Genomic DNA, 14,048 nt, shown 5'->3' with positions numbered 1-14,048 from the left:
TTATGGACACAGCAAAAGTGGTACTACAAGGAGAATTTATAGTTTTGCAAGCACACATTAGAAAGGAAGAAGGAGCCTATATAAAAAGCTTAATGACACAGCTTTTAAAATTAGAAAATGATCAACAAAAGGAACCAAAAATAGGTAGACAGGAGGAAATAGCAAAACTCAGAGCAGAAGTCAATGAAATGGAAATTAAAGAAAAACAGTCCAAAAGATCAATGAAAGTAAAAGTTGGTTCTTTGAAAAAATAAGCAAGATTGATAAATCACTAGCAAAACTCAGAAAGAAATGGAGAGAGAGAAACTTAATAAACCAGATTAGAAAGGAAAAGGGGGAGATTGCTATAGATACTGCAGAGATTCAAAGGGTAATCAGAGACTACTTTGAGAAACTTTATGCCTCAAAACATTAGAACCTGGAAGAAATGGATGAATTCTTGGACTCTTAAAATCTTCCACAGTTAAACCAGGATGATGTAGTATATCAAAACAGACCCATTACTACTAAGGAAATTAAAATGGTAATTAATAGTTTCCCAAAAACAAAAGCCCAGGCCCAGATGGATTCACTTATGAATTCTTTGAAATCTTTCAAGAGGAACTACTACCAATCTTTTTAGGCTCTTTCATGAAATTGAAGAATCAGAAACACTTCCAAATAGTTTTTATGAAGCTAAAATCACCTTGATACCAAAACCAGACAGAGATGCTGCAATAAAGAAAAGAAAAGAAAATTACAGACTAATATCTCTGATGAATACAGATGCAAAGATCCTCAACAAAATTTTGGCAAATAGGATCCAACGCCTCATCAAGGGGCCGGAGAGATAGCATGGAAGTAAGGCATTTGCCTTTCATGCAGAAGGTCGGTGGTTTGAATCCAGGCATCCCATATGGCCCCATATCAATAGATGCAGAGAAAACATTAGATAAAGTCCAAAACCCTTAAGGGGGGGTAATACTTGTTATGACTGAAACCGAACGACAATTATGTTTGTAATCACAGTGTTTAAATAAAGAAATTATTTTTAAAAATATGGGAATGAAAGGAACTTTTCTCAATCTAGTCAAAGCCAACTACCATAAGCCAATGGCAAATATTCTCAATGGAGATAAACTAAAAGCCTTTCCTCTAAAATCTGGTACAAGACAAGGCTGCCTTCTCTCACTATTCTTCTCTCTCCTATTCAACGTAGTGCTGGAAGTTCTTGCCATAACAATTAGGCAAGAAAAAGGTATCAAGGGTATCCAGATAGGAAAGGAAGAAATCAAGCTCTCACTGTTTGCAGATGACATACTATGTTTAGAAAACCCTAAAGACTACCAAAAAACTTCTAGAAACAATAGATTCACATAGCCAAGTATCAGGCTACAAAATTAGCACGCAAAAATCAATGGCCTTCTTGTGTATCAATAATGACAGAGATGAAATGGACATTAAAAAAAAACACCATTCACATTAGTGTCACACAAACTTATATATCTTGGAGTCAACTTAAGAGGTGAAGGACTATCCAAAGAAAACTACAAAAGCCTGCTTCAAGAAATAAAAGAGGACATTAGGAAATGGAGACACATATTCTGCTCATGGATTGGTAGGATTAATATCATTAAAATTGCAATACTCCCCAAAGCATTGTGCAGATTTAATGCAATCCCTCTAAGGATACCATGACATTCTTCAAAGAAGTGGATCAAACAGTCCTGAAATCCATGTGGAACAATAAGCACCCATGAATAACTAGAGAAACCCCTGGGAAAAGGAATTATTGGGGGTGGGGAGCATCACTTTACCCAACTTTAAATTGTATTACAAAGCTATAGTCATAAAACAGCATGGTATTGGAATAAAGACAGACCCTCGATCAGTGGAATAGATTTGAATATTCAGAGAATGTTCCCCCGATATGCAATCAACTAACCTTTGATTAAGGGGCAAGAAATGCAAAATGGAGCAAGGAAAGCCTTTTCAACAAGTGATGTTGGGGCAACTGGTCAGCCACTTGCAAAAAGGCGAACTCAGACCTCCAGCTAACACCATGCACAAAGGTTAAATCCAAATAAGGTATATAGAACAGCACATAGGTAAAACACTCTGTGATATTGAAACTAAAGGCATCCTCAAGGAGGAAACAGCACTCCAAACAAGTGGAAGCAGCGATAAACAGATGGAACTATATTAAGCTGAGAAGCTTCTGCACCTCAAAGGAAATAATGCCTAGGGATACAAAAGCCACCCACAGAATGGGAGAAACTATTCACCCAATACCCATCAGGTAAGGGGCTAATATTGAAAATATACAAGGCACTGACAGAACTTAACAAGAGAAAAACATTTAACCCCATCAAAAAATGGGGAGAAGAAATGAACAGACAATTTCTCAGAGAAGAAATACAAGTGGCCAAAAGGTACATGAAATAATACTCCATATCATTAGTGATCTTTGGGAGATGCAAATCAAAACAACCATGAGGTACCATCTCACACCACAGAGACTGGCACACATCACAAAGAACAAGAACAATCAGTGCTGGTGGAGATGTAGAGAGAAAGGAACTCTCACTGCTTGTGGGAATGCAGTCTAGTCCAGCCTTTATGGAAAAAAATATGGAGATGGGGCCGGAGAGATAGCATGGAGGTAAGGCATTTGCCTTGCATGCTGAAGGACAGTGGTTCGATCCTGGCATCCCATATGGTCTCCTGAGCCTGCCGGGGGCGATTTCTGAGTGTAGAGCCAGGAGTAGCCCCGGAGCACTGCTGGGTGTGACCCAAACACCAAAATATATATATATGAAGATTCCTCAGAAAACTGGAAATTGAACTCCCATGTGATACAGCTATACCACTCCTAGGGATATACCCTAGAAACACAAAAACAATACAAAAATCCCTTCATCACACCTATATTCATTGCAGTGCTATTTACAATAACCAGACTCTGGAAACAACCAAGATACCCTTCATCAGATGAATGGCTAAAGAAACTGGTACATATACACAATGGAATATAATGCAGCTGTCAGGAGAGATGAAATCATGAAATTTTCTTATATGTGGATGTACATGGAATCTATTATGCTGAGTTAAATAAATCAGAGGTAGAGAAATAGACACACAAAAGTCTCACTGATCTATGGGTTTTAAGAAAAAATTAAGGACATTATTGTAATAATGCCCAGAGACAAGAGAGATGAGGGCTGGAAGGACTGGCTAATGATATGAAGCTCACCACAAAGAATGGTGAGTGCAGTTAGAGAAATAAGTACACTGACAACTATTATACAATGTTAATGATTGAGGGAATTAGAATGCCTGTCTCAAATACAGGCGGGGGGTGATGGGGAGGAATGAGGGACATTGGTGATGGGAATGTTGCACAGGTGAAGGGTGGTGTTCTTTCTATGACTGAAACCCAACTACAATCATGCCTGTCATCAAGGTACTTAAATAAAGATATTATTAAAAGAGTGTGTTGTTAATGTCAACGAATGAAGAAAATCTCAGTAGAAAATTGCATTTTCTGATAGCACATAAAGTCAACATTAGTCATTTATCTTTGATCTAATTGTGAATTTAGATTGTACTTGCCATTAGTAGAAAACAAAAAGGGGCATGATTTTGGTTGTTGCATTGTAAAAGAGTGAATAAAATGTGTTTCCCTTTTTTGTTGGTGAATGTAGTAGTCTAACCCTATCACTATCATGTATAGTTTTGCCCTTGAAGATGCCTTTAGATGATGACCACACCACCTCACATTATGATCTGGGATGTGAGATTCATGTCATTTCATTTTACATTTTATTATTTTATTTAAAAACCATGGTTTATATAGTTGGTCATAGTACATTTGTTTCTGTATTCATTGTTTGAATTCCAATCTCACAAGGAGCATAAAATTCTCTTCAGCTTCCTCCCCACCTCCAATCCTGGTCACTGGGCAGGCATGCAATAATTTACTTTATTGCTTGTTTACAACTCAGTGGTAATGGAATTATTTTTAAAAACCACTGAAAGAAAATTTGTGAAAATCGTTATATCTCTCAATGGGGTCATTATTGCATTGTCTGAAGCTATTACTAAGCTGTTTGTTGATAGTTTTGTTATTGGTTTTGTTTGTTGTGATTTTGTTTATAGGTGATTTCTATGCTACTATGACATTTGATTTGATGCATTTCTACTTGATACCAGTATTGACAAATTTGGATGTGTTGCACAACCATGGTCCAGGAATTTCAAATCTGTGGCTGACATAGCAGTGATCATGTGCTTCAGTGATCATGTTTCAGGAAATATGGAAAGGCAGGGAGAGGCTGCCTGCATTTACTTTAAGAATGTAGAGTTTGGGCCCGGAGAGATAGCACAGCGGCGTTTGCCTTGCAAGCAGCTGATCCAGGACCAAAGGTGGTTGGTTCGAATCCCGGTGTCCCATATGGTCCCCTGTGCCTGCCAGGAGCGATTTCTGAGCATAGAGCCAGGAGTAACCCCTGAGCACCGCCGGGTGTGACCCAAAAACCAAAAACCAAAAAAAAAAAAAAAAAGAATGTAGAGTTTCAGCCCAAATACTGGCATCAGAGGCTGGAGTAATAGCAAGTGGTAGGGTGTCTGCTTTGCATGACTGACCTGGGATGGACCCGGGTTCAATCCCCGACATCCTATATGGTCCCTGGAGCCTTCCAGGAGAGATTTCTGAGCACAGAGGCAGGAATAACCTCCAAGTGCTTCGAGGTGTGGTCCCATAACAAACAAACAAGCAAAAAACAAAATACTGGCATCATATGTTGGGTTTTTAAAGACACTTTTCAACTTAGATCTTAACGTTGTTAGAGATTCCACTACGTAATACATGTGTCGTATAAGTTTTCCTAACTTGGAAATAATTTGTTAGTTAGAATCTGCTTAGACTGAACTGCAAATGTTGTTTATTGAATTTCCAGTTATTTTATAAATCATCTATTTAAAATTTTCCACAGACTAAAAATTAAACAACACAAACTTGTAACATATACTTAAAACATTAATTCCTAAATATTTTATTTAACTGTTTTTAAGATTATTTATACGAGGGGCTGGAGGAATAGCATGGAGGTAGGGCATTTGCCTTGTATTCAGAAGGATGGTGGTTCAAATTCCAGCATCCCATATGGTCCCCCGAGCCTGCCAGGAGCGATTTCTGAGAGTGGAGCCAGGAGTAACCCCTGAGCGCTGCCGGGTGTGACCCAAAGACAAATACCAGTCAGTGAAATATCCAAGCTGAAAGTGCTTTTCCATATATATCATTTATCATTTAGTGCCTTTGATTAAGTAAAGTCATGTTGGAAGAAAGTTTAAAATTGTCCATAATGGTAATGTTGATATCATCAGAATAAACTAAAACTACAAATTAGGGCATCTTCAAAATTATTAATTTGGAGAGCTGGTTGTTAAAGTGGTTGCACATTGCTGGTACATCTTGCAAGGTGCACTTTTCAAATTCTTTGATTATTAAATTTCTATTTCCTGGGATATGTTACTTGAGACATAAATTCTTTTCTTTTTTTTTGGGTCATACCCGGTGATGCTCAGAGATTACTCCTGGCTCTACACTCAGAAATCACTCCTGACAGGCATGGGGGACCATATGGGATGCCGGGATTCGAACCACCATTTGTCCTGGACTGGCTGCGTGCAAGGCAAATGCCCTACTGCTGTGCCATCTCTCCAGCCAAAGAATTTTCTTAATTTCAAAGATAACAAAGATGATTAATAAAGCACAAAGCATCTGCTTTAGTCATATGCTGCTCAATGATGGTGTTATAGTCTGAGAAATGCAGTTTGAAATAACAGCATTGTGAGGACATCATAAAGTATACCAGACAGTACACAGGAGTGCACTGGACTCTACAGGACCTCACTAGACTGTAGACAGGAGTGCACTGGGCTCTATATGGCCTCACATAGGCGGTATGCAGGAGCCTCCCAGACAGTGTACAGAACAGTATCTCACCTTGCTGTGTGAGCGTCACTGTGACTGAAGGTCACTTTGTGCCATGTGATTGTGTGGCCCATGGCAGGGCTGGGCTTTATCATGAGTCTCCTGCTCAAAGTCCTTGTCCTTTTATAGAGCATCTCTTCCTGAGGTATCAGTCTGGTAGAAGAGATAGCATTGAGATGGGCTCCTAAATTATCAACAGGATTCTATTAGATACTGAAAACTTTAAACCTTGGTAACCATTGGAGCAAATATCTGCAGGTACCAACGTGTATTTTATTCCAGAAAAAGCTAGTTGTCCATATTGCAGTGGAGGACCTTTAGAAGGTAACATAAAGAGATGTCACATCTAAGAAGTTGCTGTGTTTGTATGTGAAATGTCTTATCTGAGTCTGTTCTAGCTGCTGCAGCAGAATGTCGCCATCATATCATCAACAGAAGGTGGTTTCTCACAGACTGTGAACAAGGTTTAGCAGAGCCAGACTTTAGAACTGCCCCTCTGGGTCTGTGGCTGCTGCTTGTTCTGTGCCCTTGCCTGGTGGACTTGGCTAGGAATTCTGTGAGGTCTCTCATAAAGACCTCATCCTACTCATGAGGGTTCTATTCTCATTACTTCCTATAAGCCTATGGGGGACTCTTTCACAGCCATCATTGGCTAATAGAGGATGAGGAATTAAGAAGTGAAATAAGATGGTATAACAGGAGTCGGAGAGATAGCACAGCAGTAGGACTTTTACCTTACATGCAGCTGATCCAGGATGAAGCTTGGTTCGATCCCCAGAATCTCATATGGTTCCCCAAGCCAGGAGTGATTTCTGAGCGCATAGTCAGGAGTAACCCCTGAGTGTCACAGGAGATGGCCCAAAAAAAAAAAAAAATGGTATAGCAGATTGATTCTGGAGTTGGAAAACTTTTCCAATAAGGGAACATCCACTTTTTGTTGTTTGTATGGTAGCTGGGATTAAGGCAAGAACTTGTCAGATGTATATGCAGGCTCTTTGCAGGTTCTTCCATTTATTTATTTCAGTTTTGGGTTAACATTCAGTGTTGCTCAAGGGTTACTTGTTGCTCTGCACTCAAGAATTAATCCTGGGGCCAGAGAGATAGCACAGTGGTAGGCCATTTGCCTTGCACGCAACCCAGGATGGATGGTGGTTATAATCCTGGCATCCCATATGGTCTCCTGAGCCTGCCAGGAGCGATTTCTGAGCACAGAGCCAAGAGTAACCCCTGAGCGCTGCTGGATGTGACCCACAATCCAAAAAAGAAAATAAAAAGAATGAATCCTGATGGGTTTGAGGTGTGTGTGGTGGGAAGGGGACTCTATGGGATGTGGGGGATTGAACCTGGTCACCTGCATGGAAGACAAAGGTCCTGCCCTCTGCACTATCCAGCCCCTTGTTGAGGCTGTACCCTCTGATGCTCAGACCCGTGTGGTTACAGGGTCCAAATTGGTGGTGCCAGCATGCCAGGAATGCACCTTAACTCCTCTTTTATCTCTGTTCCCTAATCAAGTGCCGTTTTATTGTATTTCATTATTATTAGTTTGATTCTTAGGCCACACCCAACTCTGCACAGGGCTTACTCCTGACTGTACTCAGGGTTCACTCCTGAAAAGGCTTGGGAGACCATAAGTGGTACCAGGACTGAGCCCTGATTGGCACCTGCCTTACCCTCTCTACTATCTCTGCATCTTCATTAGTTGCAGTATTAAAGTGAGCTCATTTCTATTAGATTATTATTGTTATGTAAGTTTTAAGTAGGTTGCAGTCATTTTCAAACTCCAAAATGGTTGGGGTTTTTTGTTTTTGTTTTTTGACCATACGCAGAGGTACTCAGGGATTACTCCTGATTCTGTGCTCAGAAATAACTCTCGGGGACCATATGGAATGGCCAAGGATCAAACCTGGGTCCATCCCAGGTCAGCCGAGTGCAAGGCAAATACCCTACTGTTGAGCTATCACTCCAGCCCCCTAAAATAGTTGTTTTTAAGTCATATAAACATGCATATCATCTCTTAGACACTTGCCTTTTATAATTTGGTCTAATTTACATTTTTCCTTTCTTTTTTTTTTTTCAAGGCATCTAACATGGCCCAAGACTCTCCCAAAAATTCAGCAGCTGAAATCCCAGTGACCAGTAACGGAGAACTTGATGACTCCCATGAACATGGATTTAATAGAGTGAGTGCACTTTTCTTTCTGAAAGAGAACCACAATAGGCCCTTACAGGTTGAGATTAAAGTAATTGGCAAAGTTTAATACAGGGTTACTAGACTGGCTGAAATGAGAGGAATCCAGTTGTAATTTTATAGTGATAGTCTTGATGTTATTAACAGTAACTTTATAGCGTTGATATTATAAAACTCCTTAATTTTTGTTTTTTTGTGTTTTTTTTTTTTCAGCTACACCAGTTTGATAGCTCAGGGGTTACTCCTGGCCAAGAGCTCAGAAATTACCCCTGGCTTGGGGGGACCATATGGGATGCCGGGGGATCAAACCGTGGTTCTTCCTTGGCTAGCGCTTGCAAGGCAGACACCTTACCTCTAGCGACAACTCACCGGCCCCAAAACTTCTTAATTTAAACTTTTTTTTTTTTTTTTTTTTTTTTTGCCAAACCTGGTGATGTTCAAGGGTTACTCCTGGCTATGTGCTCAGAAATTGCTACTGACTTGGGGTACCATATAAGACACTGGGGGATCTAACCGTGATCTGTTCTAGGTTAGCGCATGTAAGGCAGATGCCCTACCACTTGTGCCATCACTCCGCCCCCAAATTTCTTCAATTTTATTTGTGATAAGATACTTGATGGTGGGGCTGGTGAGGTGATGCTAGAGGTAAGGTGTCTGCCTTGCAAGTGCTAGCCAAGGAAGGACCATGGTTCAATCCCCCAGCATCCCATATGGTCTCCCCAAGCCAGGGGCAATTTCTGAGCACTTAGCCAGGAGTAACCCCTGAGCATCAAATGGGTGTGGCCCTAAAACCCCCCAAAAAAATAGACACTTGATGGTAGAAACTTAGTATACTTCTTTCTTTTTTTTTGGTTTTTTGGGTCACACCCAGGAGCGCTCGGGGATTACTTCTGGCTCTACGCTCAGATATCACTCCTGGCAGGCTCGAGGGACCAAATGGGATGCCGGGATTCAAACCACTGTCCTTCTGCATGCAAGGCAAACACCTTACCTCCATGCTATCTCTCCGGCCCAACTTAGGATACTTCTAATTTTGATTTGCCTCTCCTTTGAACTTAAAATTTGGATTTATTTTAATATTAAATAACAAATTTATAGAGAGATAATCTGGTCCAGATTTCAGCCCTAGAATTTCTAGGAACATGTATTTAAGGTCTCCAGTTCTCATTTTCTAACCTATATAATGAGGAGATATATATTTTTTCTTCTTTTTTTTTGTTTTGTTTTTTTTGGCCACACCCAGTGATGCTCAGGGTTTACTCCTAGCTATGCACTCAGAAATTGCTCCTGGCTTGGGAGACCATATGGGATGCTGGGGGATTGAACTGCACTTCGTCCTAGGTTAGCACGTGCAAGGCAAAAGCCCTATTGCTTGTGCCACTGCTCCAGCCTGAGGAGATATATTTTTATGTGTCCTTTTATAGAGATTTTTCTTTGTTTTGGTTTTTGGGTCATACCGGGCAGTGCTCAGGGGTTACTCCTGCTCTACACTCGCTCCTAGTAGGCTCAGGGGACCATATGAGATGCCAGGATTCGAACCACTGTCTTTCTGCATGCAGGGCAAATGCCCTACCTCCATGCTATCTCTCCGGCCCCTATGGAGATATTTTATGGCGTTAATGAGATAAGTAATGTATCTAATGTTGGCCCAGGAAGTGATGGTGGTTATTAATACTTAAATATTAGTACATTTATGATATTGATATGTTTACAGCTATTATTTTAAATATATAGTTTCACACTATTTGGGCGGGGGTGGGGCTGGAGGGACAGAACACCAATGGTTCTCAGGGCCACTCCTGGCTGTTTTGGGGGGATTATGTAATGGGGGATCTGACCTGGGAGCCCATATGCGAAGTGTGCAGTCCTGTCCTCTGTGCTGTCTCCCTAGTTTTCATATTCCTGATTAAGTAGTGGTTGACGGATACTGGAGTTATTTTACAGTGTACATAGGATTATTTGTCTTCATAAGAGTAGACACATTCTAGTTGAACACTGTGTTTCCATGGCCTGGAGGGAGTTCAGTAGTCTGAGACAGACCAAGGTGAGGATCTGATCTCAACATCTATCATGTGGTTCCCTGGTATTGCAGGAGCAACCCTGAGCACTGAACCAGGAGTAGTCCCTGAGCATAGCTGGGGAAACAACCTGCAAATAAAAGCATAGTGTTTACTCTAGGGTGACAACCCGCTGCAGAGAAACAGTGGAAAGACTCAGGACTGGAGTAGCAGACTGGGACAGTGGCAGAAGTGGGGAGTACTTTATGCTGTCCCTTGAAGAAGAGCTGTCTTAACACCAGCAGTTCTGAGTGATCTTTTCCTCTGAAAAGGGAGTGGTAAGCCAGGTATGTGGTAACCTCTGGTGGAGTTGAACAAGACGTACTTCTTGGGATTAGACTTTCCCAGTCTCGCCACTCTTAGTAGCGGGGCCAGATTTATCTCTGTGGCTGATGAAGGCCCTGGATGCTTCCTCCTGCCCCTGCTGGCTCAGCCTCTGCTCTGATGAATCTGAGTTTCTTCATTGTAATATAGCAATATTTTATTAAATATATTTTCTATGTATTGACCTCCACAGTTTGTACATATATTCTTCAGTTGATGCATTTGTGTACTATTTACAGTCTGTGGTGATAATGAATGAAAACATTAGATAATAACTATTTTATTTTTTCTATTTTTGGTTTTGAGGCCATATGCAGCAGTTCTCAGGCCTTTACCCCTGACTTGCTCAAGCATCATGCCTGGTGGTGCCTGGATTGAACCAGGGCTAGCTGCAAGCAAGCTTAATGCTCTGACCCCTGGGATCCTTGTTTGTTTGTTTGTTTTTTTAATTGAAAGCACTGTGGAAGAGTCGTGGAAGCGAAGGCGGGTGGGCTGTTCTTGTTGGGTGGGCGGGCGGGCAGGTGGGTAGGCCTCAGGGAGGCCTTTGGGCTTTCTTGAAACTTAAAAGAGAGAAAAAAAAAAAGAAAGCACTGTGATTTAAAGGTTTTTTTTTTTTTTTTTTCAAGTATTTTACTTTTATTGAGGCACCATAATTTACAAAGTTATTCATGATTGAGTTTCAGGCATATAATGTTCCATTCTTATGCAGACCTTTGGGCATTTGTGATGATCATATCTGTCAATAAACAGGTTATGGAATTTAGCATCCTCTGTTCAGTTGCCATTTTCTGAGTAATGAGGAACACGGGACCCCAGAGAGAGCTGAGTGAATGATACCCAAGAATCTCTCATGATGTGTTCATCCTTTTGCCCAGCGTCAAGTTCCCTAAAACCCATTGATGTCTCTTAAGGAAGGACTTCCCGTATATTCACTAGTGGCACTGTCAAGTGCTAGGCACTTTTACTGACTGGTCAGTACTGTCAGCTCATTTCTAGAGTGTCTGCCCTGGAGACAGTGCTGCCCCAGGCAGGATCTGTGAGTACCCAGTTCTGCCTCTCTCCTTGCTTTGGGGGGAACTAGTTCTTTGTGGCTGTACTGACAGGAGCCTGGTGAACTGTCATTGTGTTTTCATATTTACTTCATTCATAACATGATGTTGAGCATAACTTTATAGTCTTATTGAAGATTTGGATAACATAGCCTTTGCCCATTTCCTTTTGGATATATACCTTTTTCTAATTCATTTCTAGGAATTATTTCTATTTTTTGTTTTTGGGCCACACCCAGTGGTGCTCGGGGGTTACTCCTGGCTGTCTACTCAGAAATAGCTCCTGGCAGGCACGGGGGACCATATGGGACACCGGATTCGAACCAACCACCTTAGGTCCTGGATCGGCTGATTGCAAGGCAAACACCGCTGTGCTATCTCTCCAGGCCCTATTTCTATTTTCTTGGTGTATCACTTGTTTGCATATGTAAGTTGCAAATATCTTCTCTGTAACTTGCTTTTATACCCATTTAAATGGTCCCTTTTTATGAACAGAAAATGCTAATTCCGTTGTTTTTGGGCCACAACCCAGTGATGCTCAGGGATCACGCCCAATGGGGGTTGGAGGACCCTGTGCAATACTGGGGATCATCAGACCAGCATTGGCCAAGGCAAGTGCCTTACCCTTGATTCTGTCTCTCAAGCCCAAAGTTGTTAATATTTTCTTTAAGTCCAATTTGTCATTGTTTCCTTTGCATTATTTAATAGTTGTTTATTTGTTGTTGTCCACCCTGGGGGACCATAGGTGGAGCTGGCGGTTCTAACCGAGACTTCCTATATGCAGAGTATGTTGGCTCCCAGGGCACTGTGCTCTAGGCTCTCTTTAGCTCATAAAGACTTACTATATATTATGGGTTATCTAAAAAAGTGTGTGTGTGTGTGTGTGTGTGTGTGTGTGTGTGTGTGTGTGTGTGTGTGTGTGTGTTTGTGTGTGATTCATATCAACAGACTCGGGTTCTATTTCCAGTTCCTTATTTAAGTTCCTTATTCACTCTTGGCAATGCTCAGGTTAATTTTGTTGCTGACGCTAATCTAGACCATTTTTTTCTGGTGCCAGAGATCAAACTGAGGGCCTCACATGTGCAAGGCAAGTGCTCTGTTGCCTAGCCACATCCATGATTCCATTACCCAAGTTTGTGATCCTTTTAACAAATCTGTCTATTCTTGTCTCAGGAAGACAGTTATCTTCTGAAACGTGTTTTTTTCTGCTTCTCACATTTAGGTCTATAATTCATCTTGAGTAAATATTTGTGTATTGTATAAAGTAGGTATTTTAATTATCTATTTCCCATTCACAAGTATTTAAGTCTTTGTTTTAAACAGAATTTAAATAGGGAATATAAGTGTTGAAATGAGTCTTGCATTAGTGTTAGTGAGGAAGGATAGGGGTTAAAATGTGTCCTTAGAATTAGAATTTATATTATCATAGTATTTGTATTTATAGATTAGTAAAGAGATTGCATAAATAAAAACTAAACCATAGTGTAAATGTCACTGTATACCTAAAATATTACTGTGAAAGATTTGTAATTCACTTTGGTCAAAATAAAAATGATTTAAAAAAATAAACAACTAAACCATAGTATATAGAACTGAATTATATAAAACTGGATCAGTAGGGTTCTTTGAATTTCCAAGTGTTAGCTAAATTTAAGGTGTTAATTTATCTAGATGCCATAACTTGACTGGCCAGTTAGTGTCGCTGTGACACAGGCAATGAATGTGGAACTGTTCCTGTTGTCTTTCTTTTTATGTAGTCAGTCCTGGGAGAGGCTCTGGTTAGACTCATATTGCACTGGACATTCATGTTCATGTAGAGGCTGTGATGGAAGAACTCAGAGGGGAAACTCCTGTCAGCAGCTTAAGGTTTCTAGGTTTGTTACTCTATTAAGATGAGGACACAGCTAGTGTAAGAGAGCGGATCATATCCCAGCTGCTTTCAGCCAAAGTATTTGTTTCTAGGGCTGGAGCGATAGCACAACAGAAGGGTGTTTGCCTTGTACGCAGCCGATCCAGGACAGATGGTGTTTGAATCCCAGAATCCCGTATGGTCCCCTGTGCCTGCCAGGAGAGATTTCTGAGTGCAGACCAGGAGTAACCCCTGAGTACCACCGGGTGTGACCCCAAAACAAAAACAAAAAAATACTTGTTTCTAGATTCAAAGTAAATTTTTAAAGATTCAATTAAGCATAATATCTAAAGATTACAAATTAGTCTGATTTGTAATTATAACTTATGCTGTTATATGTACTGGTCAAGATATTAGATTAGAAATGTGCATTAGGGGCAAGAGCCATAGACCAGCAGATCGTGTATTTGTCTTGCATGCAGCTGATTCAGGTTCGATCCCTGGCATTCCATATGGTCCCTTGAGCCTGCCAGGTATAATTTTTAAGCATGGATCCAGTTAATGCCCTCATGAGCATCACTTGGTGTGGCCCCAAAACCCAAAATGA

The 14,048-nt window shown here is 40.8% G+C and overlaps 1 protein-coding gene across 2 annotated transcripts in view; it reads left to right on the top strand.

Moving 5' to 3' along the window:
• The window catches only part of ARFIP1 (ADP ribosylation factor interacting protein 1), a 96,917-nt gene that overhangs the window by 13,259 nt on the left and 69,610 nt on the right, over positions 1-14,048 (top strand). For both annotated transcript variants that reach the window (XM_049769626.1, XM_049769627.1), the window contains exon 2: positions 8,053-8,154. In XM_049769626.1, the coding sequence (XP_049625583.1) occupies positions 8,053-8,154 (102 nt within the window). The remainder of the gene's footprint in view (positions 1-8,052; positions 8,155-14,048) is intronic.

This window comes from Suncus etruscus, chromosome 3 (assembly GCF_024139225.1).
Source record: "Suncus etruscus isolate mSunEtr1 chromosome 3, mSunEtr1.pri.cur, whole genome shotgun sequence".
In the NCBI taxonomy this organism is placed as follows: Eukaryota; Metazoa; Chordata; class Mammalia; order Eulipotyphla; family Soricidae; genus Suncus; species Suncus etruscus.
Note: the sequence above shows the minus strand (reverse complement) of the source record. Positions and strands in the feature narration are given on the sequence as shown.